This window comes from Aethina tumida, chromosome 2, assembly GCF_024364675.1.
Source record: "Aethina tumida isolate Nest 87 chromosome 2, icAetTumi1.1, whole genome shotgun sequence".
Classification (NCBI taxonomy): domain Eukaryota; kingdom Metazoa; phylum Arthropoda; class Insecta; order Coleoptera; family Nitidulidae; genus Aethina; species Aethina tumida.
In genome coordinates this window covers 25949728-25971558 of record NC_065436.1, presented here as the reverse complement: position 1 = coordinate 25971558, position 21831 = coordinate 25949728, and the positions used below count along the sequence as shown (strand labels likewise).

The 21831-nt window shown below is 31.5% G+C and overlaps 3 protein-coding genes across 5 annotated transcripts; 2 read left to right on the top strand and 1 right to left on the bottom strand.

Annotated features, from left to right (window-relative positions):
• Positions 1-1010: 1010 nt before the first annotated feature.
• On the top strand, positions 1011-2114 carry LOC109608984 (calpain-1 catalytic subunit-like). Its single transcript, XM_049963303.1, has 6 exons — positions 1011-1046; positions 1106-1252; positions 1307-1494; positions 1542-1673; positions 1727-1886; positions 1941-2114. Exons 1-6 carry the CDS (start codon positions 1011-1013, stop codon positions 2112-2114), a joined length of 837 nt encoding a protein of 278 aa, XP_049819260.1.
• Positions 2115-2165: 51 nt separating this feature from the next.
• LOC109604041 (calpain-A-like) lies at positions 2166-3749 on the top strand. The gene is made up of 7 exons (XM_049963086.1): positions 2166-2412; positions 2470-2624; positions 2678-2950; positions 3001-3112; positions 3165-3289; positions 3348-3543; positions 3626-3749. The coding sequence occupies exons 1-7, from the start codon at positions 2175-2177 to the stop codon at positions 3706-3708; spliced, it is 1182 nt and encodes a 393-aa protein (XP_049819043.1). The 5' UTR covers positions 2166-2174; the 3' UTR covers positions 3709-3749.
• Positions 3750-7094: 3345 nt separating this feature from the next.
• On the bottom strand, positions 7095-9765 carry LOC109609007 (uncharacterized). Of its 3 annotated transcripts, none has more exons than XM_020025620.2 (10): positions 9578-9765; positions 9446-9526; positions 9244-9390; positions 9151-9189; positions 8836-9063; positions 8533-8782; positions 8199-8480; positions 7821-8145; positions 7570-7766; positions 7095-7520 (listed from the first exon to the last, which is right to left on the bottom strand). In XM_020025620.2, exons 1-10 carry the CDS (start codon positions 9624-9626, stop codon positions 7202-7204), a joined length of 1917 nt encoding a protein of 638 aa, XP_019881179.2. In that variant the 5' UTR covers positions 9627-9765; the 3' UTR covers positions 7095-7201. The 3 variants fall into 3 exon arrangements, with proteins under 3 accessions (XP_019881179.2, XP_019881180.2, XP_049818664.1); XM_020025621.2 differs by having other exon boundaries at positions 8199-8477; XM_049962707.1 differs by having other exon boundaries at positions 8836-9057.
• Positions 9766-21831: the final 12066 nt, after the last annotated feature.

The window sequence follows — 21831 nt, the reverse complement described above, 5'->3', positions numbered from 1 at the left end:
TGTAAGTTGTTTTCTTTAACCGTTGCAAATCTTTTCAAAAGTAGATTACGACAATATTTAAAACAAATATACATTTTTAAAATCCACAATTATTGTCGGAACGCATAACATGTTGCTATTTTTTGTACAAAATTTATTCGATTTATAATAAATAATTTTACGACTATTTCGAATAATAGATATATGAATTTTCATTAATCCACAACCATTTCAGCTTTATTATGTTGTGTATAAATATGACACGATTTCGTTTTTTACGATTGTGTAGATTATATTTTTCCTGTATACATATCTCAATGATAACATAGTTTTTTTTAGAATTTTTAAAACGAAGATAAAATTTTAATAAATAGTGAATAACAAGGAACAAATAAAGACCGAATAATTAAAATCAATTAATTTTAACTTTAGGAAGTATGTATGTTATTATTAATTAAATCCTTAACAACAATTTAAAAAGTAATTTATATTTTTCTTTTATACAGAATACATAATATAAATATATATTCAGGATTAATATTTCTGAAAACAACAATATAAGCATGTGGATTAATCAAAATTAATTAATTAATGAAAATTTAATAGGGTTTGGTCATGTTAATTCTTTAAAATTTTATAAAGTATATTTTTACCATTTTGTGTCAAATTTCATAAAAAATATTAAAAAGTACCTGCATATATAGTCAATCAAGTTTTGTCCATAAAAGTTTAATATTTCTAACTACATGTACATGAATATATTTTTTTACTAAAACATGCTAAAAAATGGATTCATTTAGATAAATACTCTCGAATGCACTTACTTTTTTTGAGCAAATATTGCAATATATGAAATATGTCAATCTTGTTATATTAATTTCGAAGATTATCATGTATGATAGATAATGTATGAATGTATTATTTATCAGGACTATTAACATCAAACATTAGATAAAAAATATTTATCAAATAAATAATGTTTAAAAATCCGAATCTTCAAGCGGAAACTGACATTCTCAAATTGTTCCACCATGCTGAAATATATTAATGGCGAAAGAGTGTATCGGGTGAAATGATTTAAAGGTAACATTAAATATAATAATTTACTCGTCTAATTTATTTGTAGTATGGAGATAAGAGGTCGGGGTTTACTACTAGAGGACCACCTCAGGACTATTATCAACTCAGAGATGCATGTCTCAAAGGGGGTGTCCTTTTTGAAGATCCAGAATTTATTGACGATTTGAAAGGATGCGAATGGAGACGACCTACTGTGAGTATTGTGATAACTTTTTATATTTTTCATATTTAAAACACATTTTTTCAGGAAATAAGTAAACGTCCCAAATTCGTTGTTGATGGAATATCACGATTTGATATTATTCAAGGAAATTTAGGGGATTGTTGGTTTTTAGCAGCAGTTGCTAATTTAACAATGTACCCTGAATTGTACCAACGGGTCGTACCCGATGATCAAGATTTTGATGAAAACTATGCAGGAATATTTCATTTTAGGTATTTTGCAGCATAGTTTAGTAACTGAAACTAAATGGTAATTTTAGGTTTTGGCAATTTGGAAAGTGGGTAGATGTGGTCGTCGACGATCGTCTTCCGGTTGAAAACGGCAAATTAAAATTTATGTGCTCCACAACAGATGAATTTTGGAGTCCACTTTTGGAGAAAGCTTTTGCCAAGTAATTTTGATAAATCACGTAGTACCTAACATCAATATGTAATTCCATTTTAGGCTCAATGGATCGTATAAGGTTTTGGACGGTGGCTGGACTTCGGAGGCGATGCAGATTTTCACTGGAGGAATTCGTCAACTTGATTATATAAATCAAATGCCTTTCAAAACTATTCTTCAAGCATATGAAAGGGGAAGTCTGATGGGATGTGCGAAAACGGTAAGTGACGTGTATATTATAAATTTTTTATATCATCATGAATTTTTTCCACAGGACATTAGAGGACGGGAAGCATTGACTTTCCAGAATTTAGTTGGAAGTCATGCTTATAGTATTACTAAAGTGGCTACTGCAACAACTATTTCTAAGAGAATTGTCAATTTGCTTCGTATTCGAAATCCATGGGGAAATGAGATCGAATGGAATGGGCCATGGAGTGACGGGTAATATATTCTTTTATGTTTTTCCTTAGCTTATATTTTTTAATTCAGTTCAGTTGAATGGCCAATGTTACCTCAAAAAGAAAGGGAAAGACTGGGGGTTTTGTTTGAGAGTGATGGCGAATTTTGGATGGAATATAAAGATTTCGCTCAACAATTTACTATAATTGAATTTTGTCATTTATTGCCTGATGCAACTGAAGAAATACATAATACAGAAAAGTCAAAGAAAAAATGGGTGACGTCCATGTTCAATGGGGAATGGGTAAGAGGAGTATCTGCCGGTGGTAGCCCCGACAATAAAGGTTCGTAATATTGTAAATTTAATATTTGTGGGTAAGTTTTTGCATTTTTTCTTTTAGATACTTTCGCGTGTAACCCTCAATACTTGATCACATTGGTAGATCCAGATGAAAATGACGATGACGATTTATGTACCATGATTGTTTCACTTACCAAAACAAATCCAAGAAGATATAACACAGCTCACATAAACATTGGCTTCCATGTCTTCAAGGTAAGTTAAAACAATTAAATAATATTTTATTTACTATGTTTTCTACGTTTTAGGTTGACAATCCGGAAAGCGTGAACAAACCATTTAATGCTAAATTCTTTAATAGCGTTGAATGTTGTGGAAAAACTTCCTCATACGTTAACCAGCAAGAGGTTACTGAAAGTTTTAGATTATCGCCTGGAACTTACTGCATAGTTCCTTCAACATTCTTAGTTAACCAAGAGTCGCCGTTTGCAATGAGAGTGTTTACGGAGAGTCCAAATGATCTTAGAGAAAACGACATTTCTATAGAGCATTTGGCTGTCTGCGATGAACAATTCAATACGGTCTGTTCTTCTAAATGTATTTTATTCATCTATAATATTTTGTTCATTAGGAAAGTGAATTGGAGGCCGAAAGCGAAATTTATAAGCATTTCATGCATGTAGCTGGGGAAGATAAAGTTTTGAATGCGGAGGAGCTGGCGTATATGTTAAATACAACAAATGGTAAATAGCAATAGTACTTGTCAAAATTAACTTTAATGTTTTGGCCTTATAGGAATTCATTGCGGCTTCAGTTTGGAATCATGTCGTCAATTAATCTCGATGTTTGATGAGGATCGTTCTGGCAAAATGGATATGATTGAGTTCAGTAAATTAGCACACATGCTCTCTCTTTGGGTTGTACGTACTTCAATATTCACATTAAGTTACATACCACAAAAGTATTTACACATTTTAGGATGCCTGGAATCGTCATGACTTAGATAATTCAAACACACTTAGCGGTTTTGAATTAAGGAACGTTCTGACTGAGGCAGGAATCCATGTCAATGGGAATTTGTTGAATAGCATAATGCACAGATATGGCAACGATAAAGGGGAACTTACTTTTAGCGATTACATTATTAGCATTGTAAAGTTAAACAAACTATATGGTGAGTAAATATAGATATACAATAAAAAATTTTTATTTATTATAATATCATCCAAAAATATTCTTGTTATGTTTGATTTCAGACGTGTTCCAAGAGAAAAAGAATAAAGATGGCAAGATATGTCTTAATTTAAATGAGTGGCTGGACAATTGTATAACTTATTAGTTCTTTTTATTATTTCCATTTATATGTTGAATAATAGTTATAGATTTTAACAAACTTCTTTTTATATTCTAGAGTAAATATATATATATATATATATATATATATATATATATATATATATATATATGGTATACAACAACACTAATGTATGTGTATACCATATATAATAAAACAGTTGTGTATATTCATAATTCTGTGGAAATATTCTTTTCATGAAATTATTAATTTAATCACGTAGTTTATGTAATAAACTGGGTCACACTGTATAATACAATTATTAAAACTAATATAGGCAACCCCGTTTTCATCAGATATAAGGAGTTGCATAATATTAAATATTGAATAGGAAATTATGTTAAATTAAAATATTTAAATGTTAATTAATTATTACATGTTATTATTTGAAATAAATGTTATAAAACATTTATTATTTTATTTTTTTTACATTTACTTGCGTTTAATGTTCTGATATAAATATAATTATGTTAAATTTTTCTCTCATTTTTATAAAATGCTTAAAAATTTATTTATATTATATTATATTGATAATAATTGAATGTATAAACTTTAGTTTTACTTTTATTGTAAATTTTCATTTACTTTGTTATTAAATTCAGTGGTACAGAAAAATTTTTTAACACCTGGTTTGTTAATCATAAAAAGGGGGTAGTGATGTTTCATTTCGAGCCACGTCAGATAACCGCTTCGTTACGTCTGTGCAATTCATTAGGGAAGCTTTTAGCCTTAATTCAGATTGATATGCCACGATAGTGGAGCACGCGAACAACCGAACAATGAAATGCAACCCTTCAAACCAGTCTGAATCACTTTCACCCCCCACAGTCATTTTAAAATATTCAGATGTTTCAGAGTCGATAAAATTTGTTTTGCACAAAATTAAATCAAATCGATCAATTTCCGGTTACATGTATGGTCGGTGGGGATAATTGCGATTGGCTAGGCGGTGCTATGATGGCACTTTTCACAGATGACTTGTCGAAAAAATCGACCGCTATTGTTGTTGCCTTAGGGTCACTTCCGGTCACGACATTTTTATTCGTAATAACAAATTGCTTTCGATTCACAAAAGAACAATTACGCGGCTCCATTCGACGGTGCACAAGAACGTATAAAAAAGTAATAAACATTGATAATGCGTAATTGTCGGATAAATTATCATTTCCTCTAATAAACTGCCAATTCTGAGAAGCGTACAAATAAGACATGATCGTATCAGCATTACCTTTAATTTCATTGATTGTTGCTTTAGAACAATAAAGATAAATTTGAGACATTTTACTTAATTCCAAAAATAAATATTTGCATATGATGGTGAGCCATGTAACTTTATAGACAAAAAATTGTTAGATAAATATGTGGTTGGTTGTCTTTTAAATATTTACAAAAGAGTTATTCTAACGTCCGGTCTTATCAGTTTCCGTTTCAATTTGTTGAGAAATGTACCATTAGTCATCAGAATGCCATTGTTGTAAGTACTTATATCTATGATCAAGTAAGTATAATTTATGATCTAGATTGATGTAGAATTAGTCTGGATTTTAAATTACTCTCTCATAAACAATATCAATATATGTTATAACACCTTTTGAAAAGCGTCTATAAACTCTAGGAACTAAACTATCTAAATAGTACCATTATTCAAGATGATGTACAATAATTCCCTTTATAATCACGTGTACATAACTTTCGGTTTCTTTGTAATGGTAATATTTTGTAATAATTATCGTCGTTTATTTATATTATACACATTTATTAAAAAACAAACACTAACAATACTGACATAATTCATCAAATATAACATTGTTAGTCAGAGGTGGGCGATAATTGTGTGGTATAAACATCATACGTGGAGCTGGGCAATAACGAAATCAATCAACTCCAATAATAATTAGTGTAATAAATTACTGAAAGACACGACAAGCACGTGATCCCAGAAACACAATGAATCTGTCACACACCCACATAGTATTTAAAGAACTCGTTCCTCGAGATGTAACTCCGCATTACTCATATTTCCTTCATGTTCTTTGATGGTTTGTAAGATAAATTTGTGTTTCTTGTAAAAGTTAAACTCTAAAAGGTATTGGAAAACGAAAAGGATGAGAAATAAACTCATACTCAAAGGTTGGCGATATCAAACATCAAAATTGATCCACCTTAATTGTACGTGATTGTCGATATAGGCAGTGATTTCATACAAAAAGATAGATAAAAAGAAATTGGAATGTTGGACTCTCGATTTTATCAAACTAGCTCTAATTCAGAAAGAGCAAGGGGTGGTAAACCAAGAAAAACTAGCGCAAATGAAGACCAATATTTACAGTTGAGACCCTACAGGGTCTTTCTCTCAATTGCCAAAAAACGTTATAGAAGCTTGGTAAATGCAGGTTTTTCTTCATTGTGACGCTTCCATTTGACCTACGACCATAGGTAACAATGATTGGGAAGGCTAAGGTTTCATATTTACCGGGCTGTACTTATCACAGATAAAAGTAGAATTGGGATGTACATTGATGATTGTGGAATTTGCGTTTGGTCTAGATGAGATGTTCCACGAAATCGTCAAAGAATTCTTACATTTTATTAATTTCAAGGGGTTTCCATTATTTCAGGATGATAACGGAGGAATTGTGCTCGTACGCTAAGTATTGAAACTTCCCCCGAGGTTACCTGACCTAAATGCTATCGAGCACGCAAAGGATAGGCTAAAATTTGAACAAAAGTAAAAATTGCCGATTATCTTTCTATCTATCTTTTATTTATTTTTCACGAGAACTTACTTTTAATTAAAAAATCTAAAGATAAAATAACAATGGCATTTTTACATAGGTTTTTTGTCTTCCATAGCATCAGTACTTAACATTAGAAGGTAGTAGCCAAACATTTTAAGTGAAGTAATTGACGTCCAAATTCAAGTAGTTTGATTAAATGGTTTAATATTCGCTAATCTACGAATGTTATATAAAATCTATTAAAGTTGAATGTGTGGACGTGCAATTTAAACATTGACATCAATTTAGCTTGTGTATATTCATATGAAAGTGCGAGATTTGATTGGATGCGCATCGGTTGAATATAGAAAATGGGCTGTCTCGTTGCTAGGAGACCATTGCGTGTGTGGTCTATGATCATTAATTAACCAGTAGTGTTAAATACTAGCAGTACATCAGGGGACATGACCGTAAATGCTAAACGCAATTAAAACAGGCAGTTATTAATAATAAACGTGTTGTTTATTGCGTGCCCAATTAATTTATCAATGATAGGAAATAAGCGCGTCGAAGATTAAGTTATAAGGGACATAAATCTAAAAGTGCTTTGGCATAACTGCTTTGGTTCCCACAAAAAATCTGGTTATCAAAAAATGCATAGACATATATATTAATTAAACTCCTACATTTATAAAAAATTATTGTATATTGTACATTTAGGTAATATCATTTATAATTCTACAATTCACATGTATAATTTTTTATTTAAATAATTTACGTGGGTCTCTCTTGTATTGTGATTGGTACAATTGAATTTGTTTAAGAAGTTTAGTAAGATGAAATGCAGCTTTAGGATTAGTGTATTCAGCAAGTCTGGAAGCTGTGTGGCTAATGTTACCGTCGCTCATTTTTTGCTTTAGAGATTTAATTTGTTGTTTCAATGCGAGAACCTCTTTGTAAAGATCCATTACGGTTGTTATTTCTGCTTCTTTTGCATTAAGATCGTTGTCAAGCTTTTCCATTTCTTTAATCATTTCTTCATTTGCATTATCAGGATCTTTCGACAGTTCTTCATAACGCCTACAGTTAAATGTTTATTATAGCTAAAATTTTAAAATTAATTTAATACTTGTTCATGGTCTCAAACTCTCTATGCAAGTTGGCCAAAACACCCCTTAGTGTTTTTTCTTTGCCATCCACTGAACAGGAGCCATTATTCATTGAAATGTCGTCTTTATTGTCATAATCCATCAGAACCTTCTTTGTTGGTAAGGGCGTCTTGATGAATTTATTTTTCTTTATAAAATTTGTCTTTGGCTTTTTTTGCTAAAATTAATACATAAATATCTCAACTTATAACAAACATATATAAAGTTGTACCTGTGAACAAGACGGCGTAGAACTAAATCCAGTTCCCACTCGATATTTATTAACTAAATACTGCAAATCAGGCCCTGAGTTATTAACACATGTGCATTTTTTCCCACATTCCTGGTCCATAGCCCAGACTGGATCATTCCTATTTTTGACTTCCAAGTCTCCAGAAGGTCCGGTTATGATGGTTGTCCTGACAGGTGTCTCCCTTGAATCTTCATCACCCTCCATGATTACATCCTCTTCTGGTATCGCCTTTGCCATCTCTTGAAGTTGGGTGTAGTTGAGACGAGTTTTTCCCACCGGACAAGATTTTCCACGAAGGTAAGTACTAGTGTTGAAATATGGGAATAAAATTGAATTTTAATTAAATGTACAACTTACCAGGTTGTCCTGGAGGTCATGGATGTAACCATGGTGGCCGTCGGGCTGCTGTTCAGCTTCTCAGCAGCAAGTGTAATGTTGTGGGCCAGAGTAGGAGATAGACCTTGAAAGGGTTGCCTCATTTTCATCATACTCATCACTTGTTGCAAATTGATGCCAATATTATGGCTCGGTGATGTGGAAGTCGCCGGACAAAATGGAATCGCTCTAAATTTAAAGGCATTGAAATAACACCTAGCAACTTGTTTCAATTTTGATGCGATGGTTGGCATTTGATAGCTTCTGAAACAATGTTTCATACAATTTCTTTCTTAGAACCGCATTTATCTATTACCTAGATTCTGCATCAAGTGCGTTTTTCGATGGGATCTGATTTTGTGTTTTGCTGACGCTCTTTAAATTACTTATGTTGTTGTAAATGGACGGTTTCGGTTTGTTTAAGTCACCCTTTGACCAGGATTCAGTGTGATCCGACAAGTTAAGTCTGAACGGCTTGAGATTCTTTGTAACTTTTACCGAATCATCTGATTCGCTGCCTTTTGACGTTGCCATATCATTGTGGTACAGTTCTACCAATTTGCGATCTGAATATAATAAGAAATAAACTCATATATCACTTTTTTTATTCCGTACTTACTCATAGAATAGTTCGATCTATATGATCTTGTCAATCTTCGTCTGTTTAGCACCGAAGATGACCTAACTTTTAAATCTTTTTTTAGACCTACATGTTGGCTGCAAAATTTTTTTAACCCTGTGTCTATTCTACTTTGCTTTTTAGGAACTGAATCCACATTTACCAAAATATTGGCGTCGGGAATAAAACATGGATCATTTTCTTTGGTTATTTCTATGGTCGCTATATCTACGATGACAAAATATATATTTTTGTATATTAACCAAAATTATGTAGTATTTAAAGATACTACACATTTTATTTATATGTACATACGTGAATTAGAAATTGTTTTTGAAGATCCAAGTTCCTTATCTAGCAAGAGGATTACAAATCAAATGTTAATTTGGTACAATAATAGTAAAATACCTTTAATGACTTGACTTTTTTGAGCGTTGGAGAACTTTCTTATTTTCGTTCCTTTGGTATTGGGCTCATAAAGATTTTTCATCAAGTCCAACTGACCTTTTAGACTATTACATCTGTTTTCGGCTAGTTCCAACTGAACTTCTATATCTGGAATTGTACAAGTGCATTTTAAGGTTAGATTTTGACAGATGATTGTGTCTACCTTGTAGCTTCTCATTGCTGGAACTGATGCCATCTCTTTTATTTATAGGTGCTGGTGCTGGTTCGCTCTCATCAATGTACTCTGCTCAAATATATTTCATAAAAAAGGGAAAGTAAGAGTAGAAAATCTTACCTAATGGCAATTTTGTAGCGTCATCGACAGTAAAATATACACCACTCATTGTTCCAGTAAAAAAATTATTCAGAAAGCTTCAGCTCTAGATGAATTGTGGCTTGCATATATATAAAAATGCCCACATTAAAGCATAATTTAAAAAATCTTGCCGATCACAAAAATGGCTGATTAAAAAATGCCAAAATAGACATATGAATTGTATTAGCTTTTTTTATTGTTAAAATGTCAGTTTCATATTTCAATAGTATTCTTTAGATCATTTAAATCTAGTGGTACAAATTACTTGAGATGTGAATGCGTTTCTAAGAGTAAATTAAATTATTGAGGATGAATGAGGAGTTTTAGTAAGTTTGCTATCCAGATCTTCCTTTTCAAAAATATTTATTATTTAATATTCTCCAGTCATTTAAATTGTAATAATATTTTGCTAGACTTAAAATTGAAATCAATTCATCAATTATTTAAATTATAGTCTTGCGAATAAAACTTTGGGCGCCTCGAAATTGATTATGTTTAAAACTAGTCCACATTAAAGCCATCCTTAAAGTACTAAACAGCACGGCGCAACATTTTTACAACACGACGAAATATCTGATATGGTTCAGTGTAGTTCTGAGAACGCGAGAAGGTTATGTACGCTTTGACAGTTTATTACGGTGTGTAAAAAACGTAATTTATTAAAGGTAAATGTAATGCAGATAGACTGTTGCGTTTGTATATCTCACATGGCTGTTAAAGCAATTTACATTCAGTAATGTAATATTGGTAATGAGTTTTACATGTTCAATCCACGAATTGCGCATAATGTTTATTCTGGTTTTGATATGCAGCTTAGTTTATACATTGTACCGGTGGTTGAGCGTTGATGGATGCATTGGTGAGAACAAGATTAATCGCAGATGTTGCGGCAGTTGGTTTTATAAATATCACATTGTTTAGATTATTTCTTGGTGGGTTGGAACAGAAGAATCCGCGGTAGTATATCCTTAGATGGTTTATCAATACGATATATTAATGGCGACGTTAATTTTCTCCCCATTTGACATTTCGTTATGCCGCTGGATCCTTGAGCGCAACGAAAAATGCTGCACATCGACGAATGCATAGTAAAAACGGAATAAATGTCAAATAGTTGTGCAGTGTGAGAAATTTAGTAGCCAATGATAATTATTTATGTCATGGATAGCCACCCACAATATGTTCTCAAGAAGCGAATTTACCAAAAGGTCATGTTCACATTTATTAATAGGTTTGGTATGGTATTTTGCTTACCGTATTGCATTAGGCATATCAAGATGATTCTTAATGTTATTTAATGTCTGTTTAGTGTAATTAATTCTATTGGCGCAGCTTGTTACAAAACACAGTGTTCAGTGGGTGGTCACCATTGTTGTCCACCAGTATTTCAGCTGTAACTTATTTAATACCAGATATTTAGATAATTTTATTTCGTTTAAATGTGTTTGAAATATACAGGGTATGCACTTCTAAATAATAAGTTGATTTCTTAAAAATTCGAATAAAAGTCCAACAGAAAATGAGATAAAAAATGTTAAAGTTTGTAACAAACCTTACTTTACTAAAGCCCTTCAAAGTTTTCTCCATTGACCTGCAAGCAAACTTAAGCCCGTCTTCTCCAATTTCGTCGCACTAGTTCTAACTTTCCTCCTTGCTTTAGTTTCTATTTATTTTTGATGTTTTATTCTTTTTATTCTAAATTTTTTATGCCTTTGTACTTCCGTACGGTCCCCAAATATAAAGGAGGAAGTGTAATATTTTGGGGTGGCATTATGATTGGTGAAAAAGATATGTGGATTTAGTGCTATAACCTATAGTAAGCCTCTGGAGAGGTGTCTTTCAGGATTCTTTCCTATTTATGCAATGCTTGTCCACATACCATTTTTTGGAAATGGAAGGTGTGACTGAATTAGAATGGCCTTTTTATTCACAGGAACGTAATCCCACTGAGTACTTATGGGGTCGTTAAATGAAAAATTAGAGCTGCTCAAAATATCTCTATACCGGCAGCAGAAGAAGAATGGGGAAATGTCCCCCAAGAAGACATTAATAATTTAATAAAAAGCGTGTCATCGTCGAATTCATGCTTGCATTGCTGCTATAAATCGCAACACTTATTAGATTAATAAAAACCTTTTATTTTTTCTTAATTTACTGTAAAATTTATATTCTGAGAACTCCACATTTTTGTTTTTTGCTCTATGTAAAATTTGTTTTACTGATTTTGTCTATAGTTTTGTAGTAACTTTGGTTCGGATAAACAGCTTTTTATTTTAAAAATACTTTTTTTCTAATGAAACACCGTTTCTCGTAATTAGTAGGTGACTTTTGGTTGTGTATATCACAAATTTCAATAAATGCTCTTGCAAATACTCCTTTAATCAATTATAAACTAAATGCACAAAAATACACAGTTAAAAGCAGCTGAGTTGTCCATTATAACCCCTAAAAAGCAAGACGAATTGAGTAATTAACTCGTATTTAATAATTTATGAGCTAAATCGAATTTACGGGACCAAAAAAACTGACCACTGTAAATCCATCCTCGAGGCATAAATAACAATGAACGATTTTAAAAGTCAAAATGCGATAATTTTATGAATCCACTGTGTAATTTAATAATTTAGCTTGTAAGAACCTGCTCTTAATCTCGTTTACTTGATTCGACACGGGTTTTGATTTACTGGCTGCCGCCGTTACTGAAGGCACAATGGCACACAGCAATTTATGATCGGCTGCCTCCTTAAGACCGCGAATAGACCTAAATACGATTTTGTTATATTGATTCCGCATCAATAACCGAACCAATGGTGGAAAAAAAGGGAAAAGAAATGCACGAGGCAAAAGACAAGACGGCACATTAGAACGGACGCCCGCGGCCCGTGTGAGTGATGGCACGAATATGTTTGTGTCGTGTGTAGCACGTTTGCGAGCGTTTCTCGAAATGGATTCATTAACGCCTCATGATTTACTTATTGTCCCGTTATTAATCTCAACTAACAGCGGAACGCATAAATCTAAAATTTAAACGAACTACTTCAGCGCGGTGGAATTCAATTATAGATTTTTTAGTTGCACCGCCATACCTGGTGGTGCAATTTTTTTTTTTGTGGCAATCATTGTAAATGTATAATTTGTTAACTGCTGACCAAACTTATTACATAAATAGCTAGAAGATCTGATAAACTCATGTTAAGGTTATTGTAACTTGATCACTTCTAAATAATTCTATACGAAACTTTTTTTGCAATTTGGGGTAAAATTGCCTACCAAATACCAGAAAAGTATGTCCGACATTGTATGCTTTTTAAATTTCGCAAGGGTAGTAACTCAGGAAGACCAACGACCACGACATGCTAAGGGCAGAAGTGGAAGCAAATCCATGTCAAACAATCGAAGAACTGTTAAACATCCTTAACCAATCTTGGTCGATCATTCAAGAAGATTTACAGCAGCAAAAATATGCAGAGCAGATGTTTGGGTCCTCTATAATCCATTCGAAGGCAACAAAGCCAATGGATCCGTCATATGCAACGTGTTGCAACGCCAAATAGAAACGTTTTTTGATTGTTTAATGATTGGAGATGAAAAATGGGTTCTATATGATAATCCAAAATGCAAAAGGCGCTCCCGTGAGATTGGTGGAATATTCACGGAATAGTCACAAGTACTGAAATCTGGACAAACTGTTGATGCAGACCTTTATTGTGAACAATTGGGTCAAACGAACCAATCTTTAGCCGAAAAGTATTCAGCGACAATGCAAGACCAGACTTATCAAGACGAACAAAGAAAAAGTTAATGAATTGTGGTGGAAGGTCTCTCTCTCCCATCATACTCATCCGATATTTCAATTTATTCCGATTCATACAACATTATTTTAGTGGCAAAAAAAAATTGAAAATTAGTCCAAAATGCCATTTCGAGATATTTTACTCAAAAACCAACTGATTTTTATCGGTCCGGGATAGAATTTGTACATTATGTGACAAAAGGTTGTTAATAACGAGGTTGATTGTATTATTGATTAAAAATAAAGAATTTTTATCAAATTCTACCATAAAATATAATGGAAAAAATCAGTATAATGTTCATCTAGTTTATCATTGATTGCAGTAGTGTAAACATTTTTATGAGTTATGTATTTTTGTTGAAAAATTATATTCTGTACCTTTCTCCTCCAACAGAGTTTTGGTATGCTTAAACGGAAGATTATAAAAAAATTAATAATGTTCTACCTCTTAAAAAAATGAAAATATTCTTCCTGACACTCATAATGAAAGTATTTTTTGAGATATCTTGTCTTGTATGAGATAAAGAATTATCTCATACAAACAAGGTTATACCCTTTATCATGTCGTGTACATTTTTACTAAATAAATTTTATTTATTTGTTTTATCATGAGTATTTATTTTGATTAAAAATTCTAAAAGATAAATAACAAAAAGCCAACGAAATCGCAATTTTTTCATACTTTCTTCAATATCCCTGACAATAACTCAACATAATAGTTTTCAGCACGTGTGAATGCATGGGTCAACACAGAAATAACAAAAAAAAGGTCACTATTGAGCAAGTTGGAGTCATGACCGGTGGCAAATGTAGCAACAAGTCCGATTCCTGCAATTGGCATTTTTTCCGATGTAGTTACCGCAATAACACGGTGTCGGATACGACGCGACGTTCAATAAAACAGTCATGATCGCCCCCGCAAACCGCGAAAAAACTTAATTTGAATCCTTTAAACATATCAACGCTCACACGGCACACAAATAACTCATAGCGTTTTATTACCATTAACAAGGGCAATAACTAACGCCACAAATATAAATTACTCGGTATAATTAATTAAATTACGCAAAACCGTGTTAATTAATTGCAAATAGTACATTGTTACCGTCTCGCAGATAAATTATATTATTTTTAACGGCTCCCCACAATACATAGAAAACATTGATATTTATCATTTGTTGTTTGCAACACCCGGGTTGTTAACATTTCGAATTATGTTTAGTTTCTTGGAATATCTCACGCGGTGTTCTGCATAATTCTTACATTTTTGAGATCAGCAAAAGCTAAATTTTAATTAAAAGCGAACCTTGATGTTAATCGTAAAATAATACGTACACTGTGTTACAAATACGTGTTAAGTTAATGATCAGGAATAAATATAATATTACATATACAATGTATATTATAAATACCAAGTACATTTACGATAAACTAATAAGATTGTTGACAATAAAAAGCGAGGAAACTACAACTGAGAAAAATTATACCATACAAAAATATTTTAAATTATTAAATTAGATAAATATTTTCCAACATAATAATCATAAGCAAAAATTTAAAAATACTTCAAAACAATTCTCAACTTTAGGAGTATTTTTACGTATTTTAAATATTATATTATTGAATTATCTTTGAAACTGACACTATTTGAGACCTCGTAACTTGATAAAAATGAATTTTGTACTATTACTTTTATCATGAGTCTCCTCTTCATATTTTAAGGATTTCTAGAAATTAAATTCTAATTAAGATCTTGATCTTAATAATACAATAATCTATCTATGTCACAAATATTTGTTAACGATCAATACAATGATAAAAATGTAATTGACTTTGCGTAACTCTTTTTAACAACAAACCAATAATAAATAATAATAAAATAAATTATTTAATAATACTTTGACCACAAAAGTTCGTAGCTTTATTTTTAAGTATATTAAACATAGGTATATTAAATTTGGCACTGATAGAAACATTATTTGAAAAATTCTGAAATATGATAAATTAGACAAGAAATAATCTAGAATCATTGTTTTAAACATAATTGGGTTATTTATTCAGATTTACAAAAAATAAGAGCAAATTTTGATCTTAATAGATTTATTATATTATAATTGTTCAATTTAGAGCCGTAGAAGTATTTGTGTTATAAACATTGAACTACTGATTTCTCTTTGGAACAGGTAGAGACACTATTTGAAACATTGTAACATATGTTAAACTTGACAAGAAAGAATCTAGAATCATTACTTTCATCATTAGTGAGTTTCTTATATTTATAAAATTCGACAAAACAAATAATAATTATTTGTATAAATTGTATAAAAATGTAATAGATTATGTCTAGAAAGAGTCAGAAAACAGGGAGCAAAAAGAAATGTGCTGAAACAAAACTATATTAAATTACAAATGCTTTTTATTATTATTTGAACGAAATATTTAAACTTTAATCAAAATATTTTAAATAAGTATTTGAGCATTAAATATATTGAATTATTTGTGTAATCAATTGAGAATCTATTTAAATCGTAGTGACATTTGTTAAATTGGACGTGACAGAATCTGTTTTGAAATATTTGATGACCAAGCGGCCAACTTTAGGAGTAGCTTTATGAATTTTGAAGATTGAATATGAATTCGATTGAGACACAATCGGAAACATGATAATATAGTCTAGGGAACATCTAAATATTTTTAAATTACTGCAATAAAACCAAAAAAAAAAAAAACTAATGTGAAATGAATTAATAAAAACAAGAGTAACCCGTTCAAAAATTAAAATTATAACATCCACCAAATATTCAAATATTTTATATTATCTAATTTATAATAATTATGTAATATTTACTTTTTTATTAAAAACTAATATTCGGACGAAGTTCCTCGGTTGTTTATGACCGCCCTACATCGATATAGCATACTAAATCAGCATATCAGCCTATCGACTAGGTTTTGGTCCAGATTTCTCTACACGTCTTGTACCGCCAAAAATTAGCTGCTGGTGGTCTCCATAATGGTTTTGGCGATTCAAAAGTCTTCTTTTCTTAGCATTCCATGGTTTTTCTATTGGATTAAGGCCTGGGGAGCTTTCTGGTCAAGGCAAAACGCTTATGTTATTCTCCTCAAATGCTGTTCGAATGATCCTGGCAATATGTGGCCTAGAGGGAAAATGGAATTTGGGTTCATATTTGTGAAATAGGGTAATACAATGGATAAAACTATGTTGTCGGAATATCGAAGTTTATTCAAAGTGGTTTCCATTAAAAAGAGCTCGGTTCTTCTGCCAGTATTAATTTCTTCCCGAAACATCAATGAACTTCCTCCAAAATTCACTACCTCACGAGTATGTTGTAGCCGTACTTAGTTTCCAGGTTCTACTTAGATGTTCATCTGATAAGTCCCTTCACGTTGTGATCCATCCACCCCCTATCATCCCTATGGTTTTTAATGTTTGTTTGTCACTTAGGTAGTGCCTTTCCATAATAATAAAAGTATTTTTATAAGAATTTGATGTATATTGGGTCAATAACACAAGATATACTAAATTGTACCTTTTAACGGATACTCAAAGTTAAATTATTTTTTTAATTTAAATGGATTTTTCTGGGTAATTCCTTAGATGTATTTTAAACTTGATGTCGAAGTACCTTCATTAAAAGCGAGCTATATGAAAATAAACTCTTTTATTTATCTCAATTGGTATCCACGGTACTATTCTATTACTATGCGTAGTATGTACCAATAAATTTCCAATAAAATTCAGTTTTACCTTAAGCCACAGTTTAAAAACACGTTTCGGTCTCTAGTGGCCAGTCCAGAAGGTACCATGGCGGCCATAAACTGTTCAGAAAATTGCCTGTGATATACCGAAAACGAAGGGTGACCGAATCGGTTAATGATGAGTTACACAGACGCGGATTAATCCGTGAATTGTGGCGACACAAACACGCCGCGACCCATTCAAATGCATTCTGCATTCGTGCCATCTTATTTTTACTCGATGATGACGATGAAATCTGCATAAAATGCATGATGTACGTCGCATTGTGGGGCCACGGTGAATTAACACCGAAACGAGAACGTTATACCATAAATCGTGTTCTCGTTGGTTTTGGTCGCGCGATAGGGCAGATTTATTTGAATATAATTAAAATAAAAAATGGCCCGGAAAGTATTGCAATTAGTAATTTTGTGGGGTCGTCGAGATTTATGACGGATACGTTTCGAAATAATGGACAATTTATATTCGACCATCATTTCGCATAGTCGCGTAGTGAATGCACACGGTTTTTTCTTCCATATCAAACCGCAAAATGTCACTGAGCACATTATGTGAATTCCAGGTAAATAAATGCATAACATTATTTTATGCGCTTAACTGAAAATAAATCAGTCCAGTAAATAAGATTTATGGCAACGTACCGGCACTCATAATTTTACTTCTTTGTGATTTCTTCGAAGCATGTTTATGTTTTCATTTCATGTTTCTTACATGGTGAAATGAAATCAACGTTGGCAAATATTTATATGGATTCATAAATTATGGTATGGCAGGAACAGTATTTTTAAACTTGGTACCAATAACACGCACTTGGAATTTGAAAAATCAAGTATTGAACTGTGAGTTATTTAAAAAATGGCTCGAGAATTGAAAGTATTAATAAACACCCGACTTTTTAAAAATATATATATTTTTTGACGCTTTTAAATTCTCGAACATGGAGGAAAAATGCTACCCGGTGAGAGTATTTGATGTTTGATGTTGCCCCACAGAGAAGCAGCATAATTACCATTGTACAACAAACAATTTATTAATTTATTTTAATTGTCCCATTACTATGTATTCGTAATTAATAATCCTTTCAATAAACAATTTCACCAATCACAATCGAACAATAATAATGTAATTTGTATTAATTTATACATTTTTCTCTTTGAATATTTATGCATGATATTCCGTATAATTTGTCAAGATTGAAAGCAAGTAATTTTACCCATTTAAAAAAAGACTGCGTTGTTTATTCCGACCATGATATTTAAGTTAAGATAAGTACTCGAGCAGAAAATTTATGACAAAATGTCATACTTGTGCATGTATCTTCGAGAATAAATCCATAATTCAATATAGATCATATACACGAGGATAAATAGTATTAATAAAAATTCGTAACGATTAAAATTCGTTGGTAACCGACCCACGCAGTTTTGTCCATTAGATAGATATCAGCGTGACGTCGTGTTTAATTGATTAATAAATTAATTATGGTTTCCTAAAAATTGTAATTACATTAATGACACGACAATTTTAAATAGATAGCCTTATATATCTTTATGACCTACATTATATATGGAGCTGTTAAACAATAAATTTGTCTGAGTCTGATGCAAATCTTACATTAACAATATGATAATTGAAGCTCAAATTGTAATACGATTATTCAAAAGAATTACTTGAATTTCTTACCAACTTGTCGAATCCGATTAATTTCACAAAGTAAAAATGAGTACATGTTCCAATAATATCTGATTAACGATTTTCCCATACCCATGAAGTACGAACAGCAATCGTAATTTAACGGATTTGTCAATCAACGGCAATTATAGGAACAGTTCGTATTTGTTAATGAAGATAATATTGAAACTGACCGGCGGCATTGTGTAAATACGAGATTAATTTAAAGAATTGGACACTAGAAACTTTCACATCAAACTAACAATGAAGGGCATTAAAATCTATTTTATTGCTGACGATGAGTTTAATCCCAATTTAATTTAATGAATTTTAATTGTGGGATGTTTAATTCAATTTTTGATGATGGATAAAATAAGTATTATATTTCTTGAATTCACATCTATTTTTAAATAGCTAATTTTGATAAATGTGATTAAGTTTTTAGAAGAAAATAATCGGAGAAGCATTTAGATATTTGACACTTCCTAACAAGTCTCATTTTGTTCAATTTTTGGAGATTCAATTTTGTACCTTCTTGAATTCACATCTACATTCAAATAGGAAATTTTATAATTGTGATTAATTAAGTTTTATAAAGAGAAATATGTGAAGCATTTAGACTATGAACTTTCCTAAAAAATTTCTTAGATGACTTTTTTTGACCAATTTTTGGAGTCGAAGCAAACATTATTGTACTTTCTTGGATTCACATCTACACTGAAATAATAATTTTTGATAATTGTGAATAATTAAGTTTTTATAAGAGAAGAATCTGTGGAGCATTTATACATTTTAACTATCGTAATAAATTTCTTCTTTATTTTGTCGAATTTTTGGAGATGAAGCATACAATTTTGTACTTTCTTGAATTTATATCTATATTCAAATAGATAATTTTATAATTGTGATTAATTATGTTTTTAAAAGAGAAACAATCTGTGGAGCATTTAGACATATAAACTTTCCTAACAAATTTTTCAGATGTTCTTCATTTTTTCCAATTTTTGGAGTCTAAGCAAACATTTTTGTACCTACCTGTATTCACCTCTATGTTCAAATAGCTAATTTTGATAATTGTGATTAATTAAGTTTTTACAAAAGAAGAATCTGTGGATCACTTAGACATTTTAACTATCCTAATAAATTTCTCAGATGTTCTTCATTTTGTTGAATTTTTGGAAATAAAGCATGTAATTTTGTAATTTCTTGAATTCACATCTACATTCAAATAGAAAATCTTATAATTGTGATTAATTAAGTTTTTATGAGAGAAATGTCTGTGAAGCATTTAGACATTTTAACTATCCTAACAAATTTCTCAGATGCTCTTCATTTTGTCCAATTTTTGTAGATGAAGCATACAATTTTCTATCTTCTTGAATTTACATTTTCATTCAAATAGGAAATTTTATAATTGTGATTAAGTTTTTAAAAGAGAAAAATCTGGGGAGCATTTAGACATTTGAACTTTCCTAACAAGTTTCTCAGATGTTCTTCATTATGTCCAATTTTTGAAGTTGAAACAAACAATTTTGTACCTTCTTGTATTCTCGTCTATATTCAAATAGCTAATTTTGATAATTGTGATTAATTAAATTTTTAGAAGAGAACAATCGGTGAGAGAATACAATTTTGTTCTTTCTTGAATTCACATCTACAATCAAATAAGTAATTTCCATCATTATGAGTATTTAGTTTTTTATTTCATTTTAGTAGAGGAGCATTGAGACATTGGAGATGAATTGAATTTTACTTGAATAAAATTCTCCTAGCTAATTTTATTTTGTTCTTTTCCCAAATATTAAACACATGTTTCTTATCATTCGATCAAATGCACTAAGAGCTAAGTGGCCCGATGCCAACGAAGTGGAGGGCGGTAATTAAATAAGGCAAAACCGGCGCAATAGTGTAAATAGCATGGGTATTCTTCACGGCCCGTTGACTACACACTAAACTAACATTTCCGACAACTACACGGTTCCACGGTAATCGGTGACGTTCCAAAACATTAACCTCGCATAATGAAAGCAACCTTTTTCACATTGTATTTGGACATTGTCAGTTATTAAAGGAAATCTCAATGTATTCGAGTCCACTTCCATTAGGAGGATGTTGTGGAATCGTTTGGTTTCAATGAGCAATATGTTTTGTTAGAAGACAGGATATTAGTTGTTTCAATTGATTCAGTTATTTCTGTACATACGATCATGTTTATGATTCATAAACTGAAATAACATTCAATGGAGTCATCATATCCCAAAGTTTACTTACCAAATTTGGAAATTATGGACGCAATAACGTGGGCAGTCGATTGAAGAAAGTTAAAATATGACAGCCAAGACAATTTAACAGTCCAGCTATTGCTAAGAACAGCACTTGGTGTTGTGTGATAAACAGACGTTATAATGGACTTCTTTCATGGCAACTTGCAGCACGGTCCGATTTATTTTGCACGCGCTTCTTAATTATTTTCCTTAATTGGATTTACTCCACTAGTTATTTTAAATATTGCCCCCTTTAACGTCGCAACAATCCGAGTACCACACGAGCACCGCATTAGACCGCGGTGTTAAAATTCCATTCGCTAATTAACTTGCTCTATTTCGAAAATTTGTTACCGCATCTGCGATCGGAGCGTAAATGAAACTGACGCCCGGAGACCCGATATCGACACGTTGGTCCAAGCTTTATTGATATTTCTCAATGTGTCTGCGGGAGGCTAAATTATTTCGAATTAATACAAATACGGTCTATAATTTACGTTCTGTTACTTGATGTTTATTAAATTCACAGCGGGCAAATAGGACCTTTACATATCGTATGTGATTTCTTCTTCTGTTGAGCAACTACAAAATTAATATGTTAGCCCTGAATTCATTTTTCAAATTGAGTAAAATTTCAATAACGTTCATTTAACAAAAATTTAGATGTTAAATTTTCACTTAGAAAAATGATAAAACAACAAATAATGAAGAAATTTAAACAAAA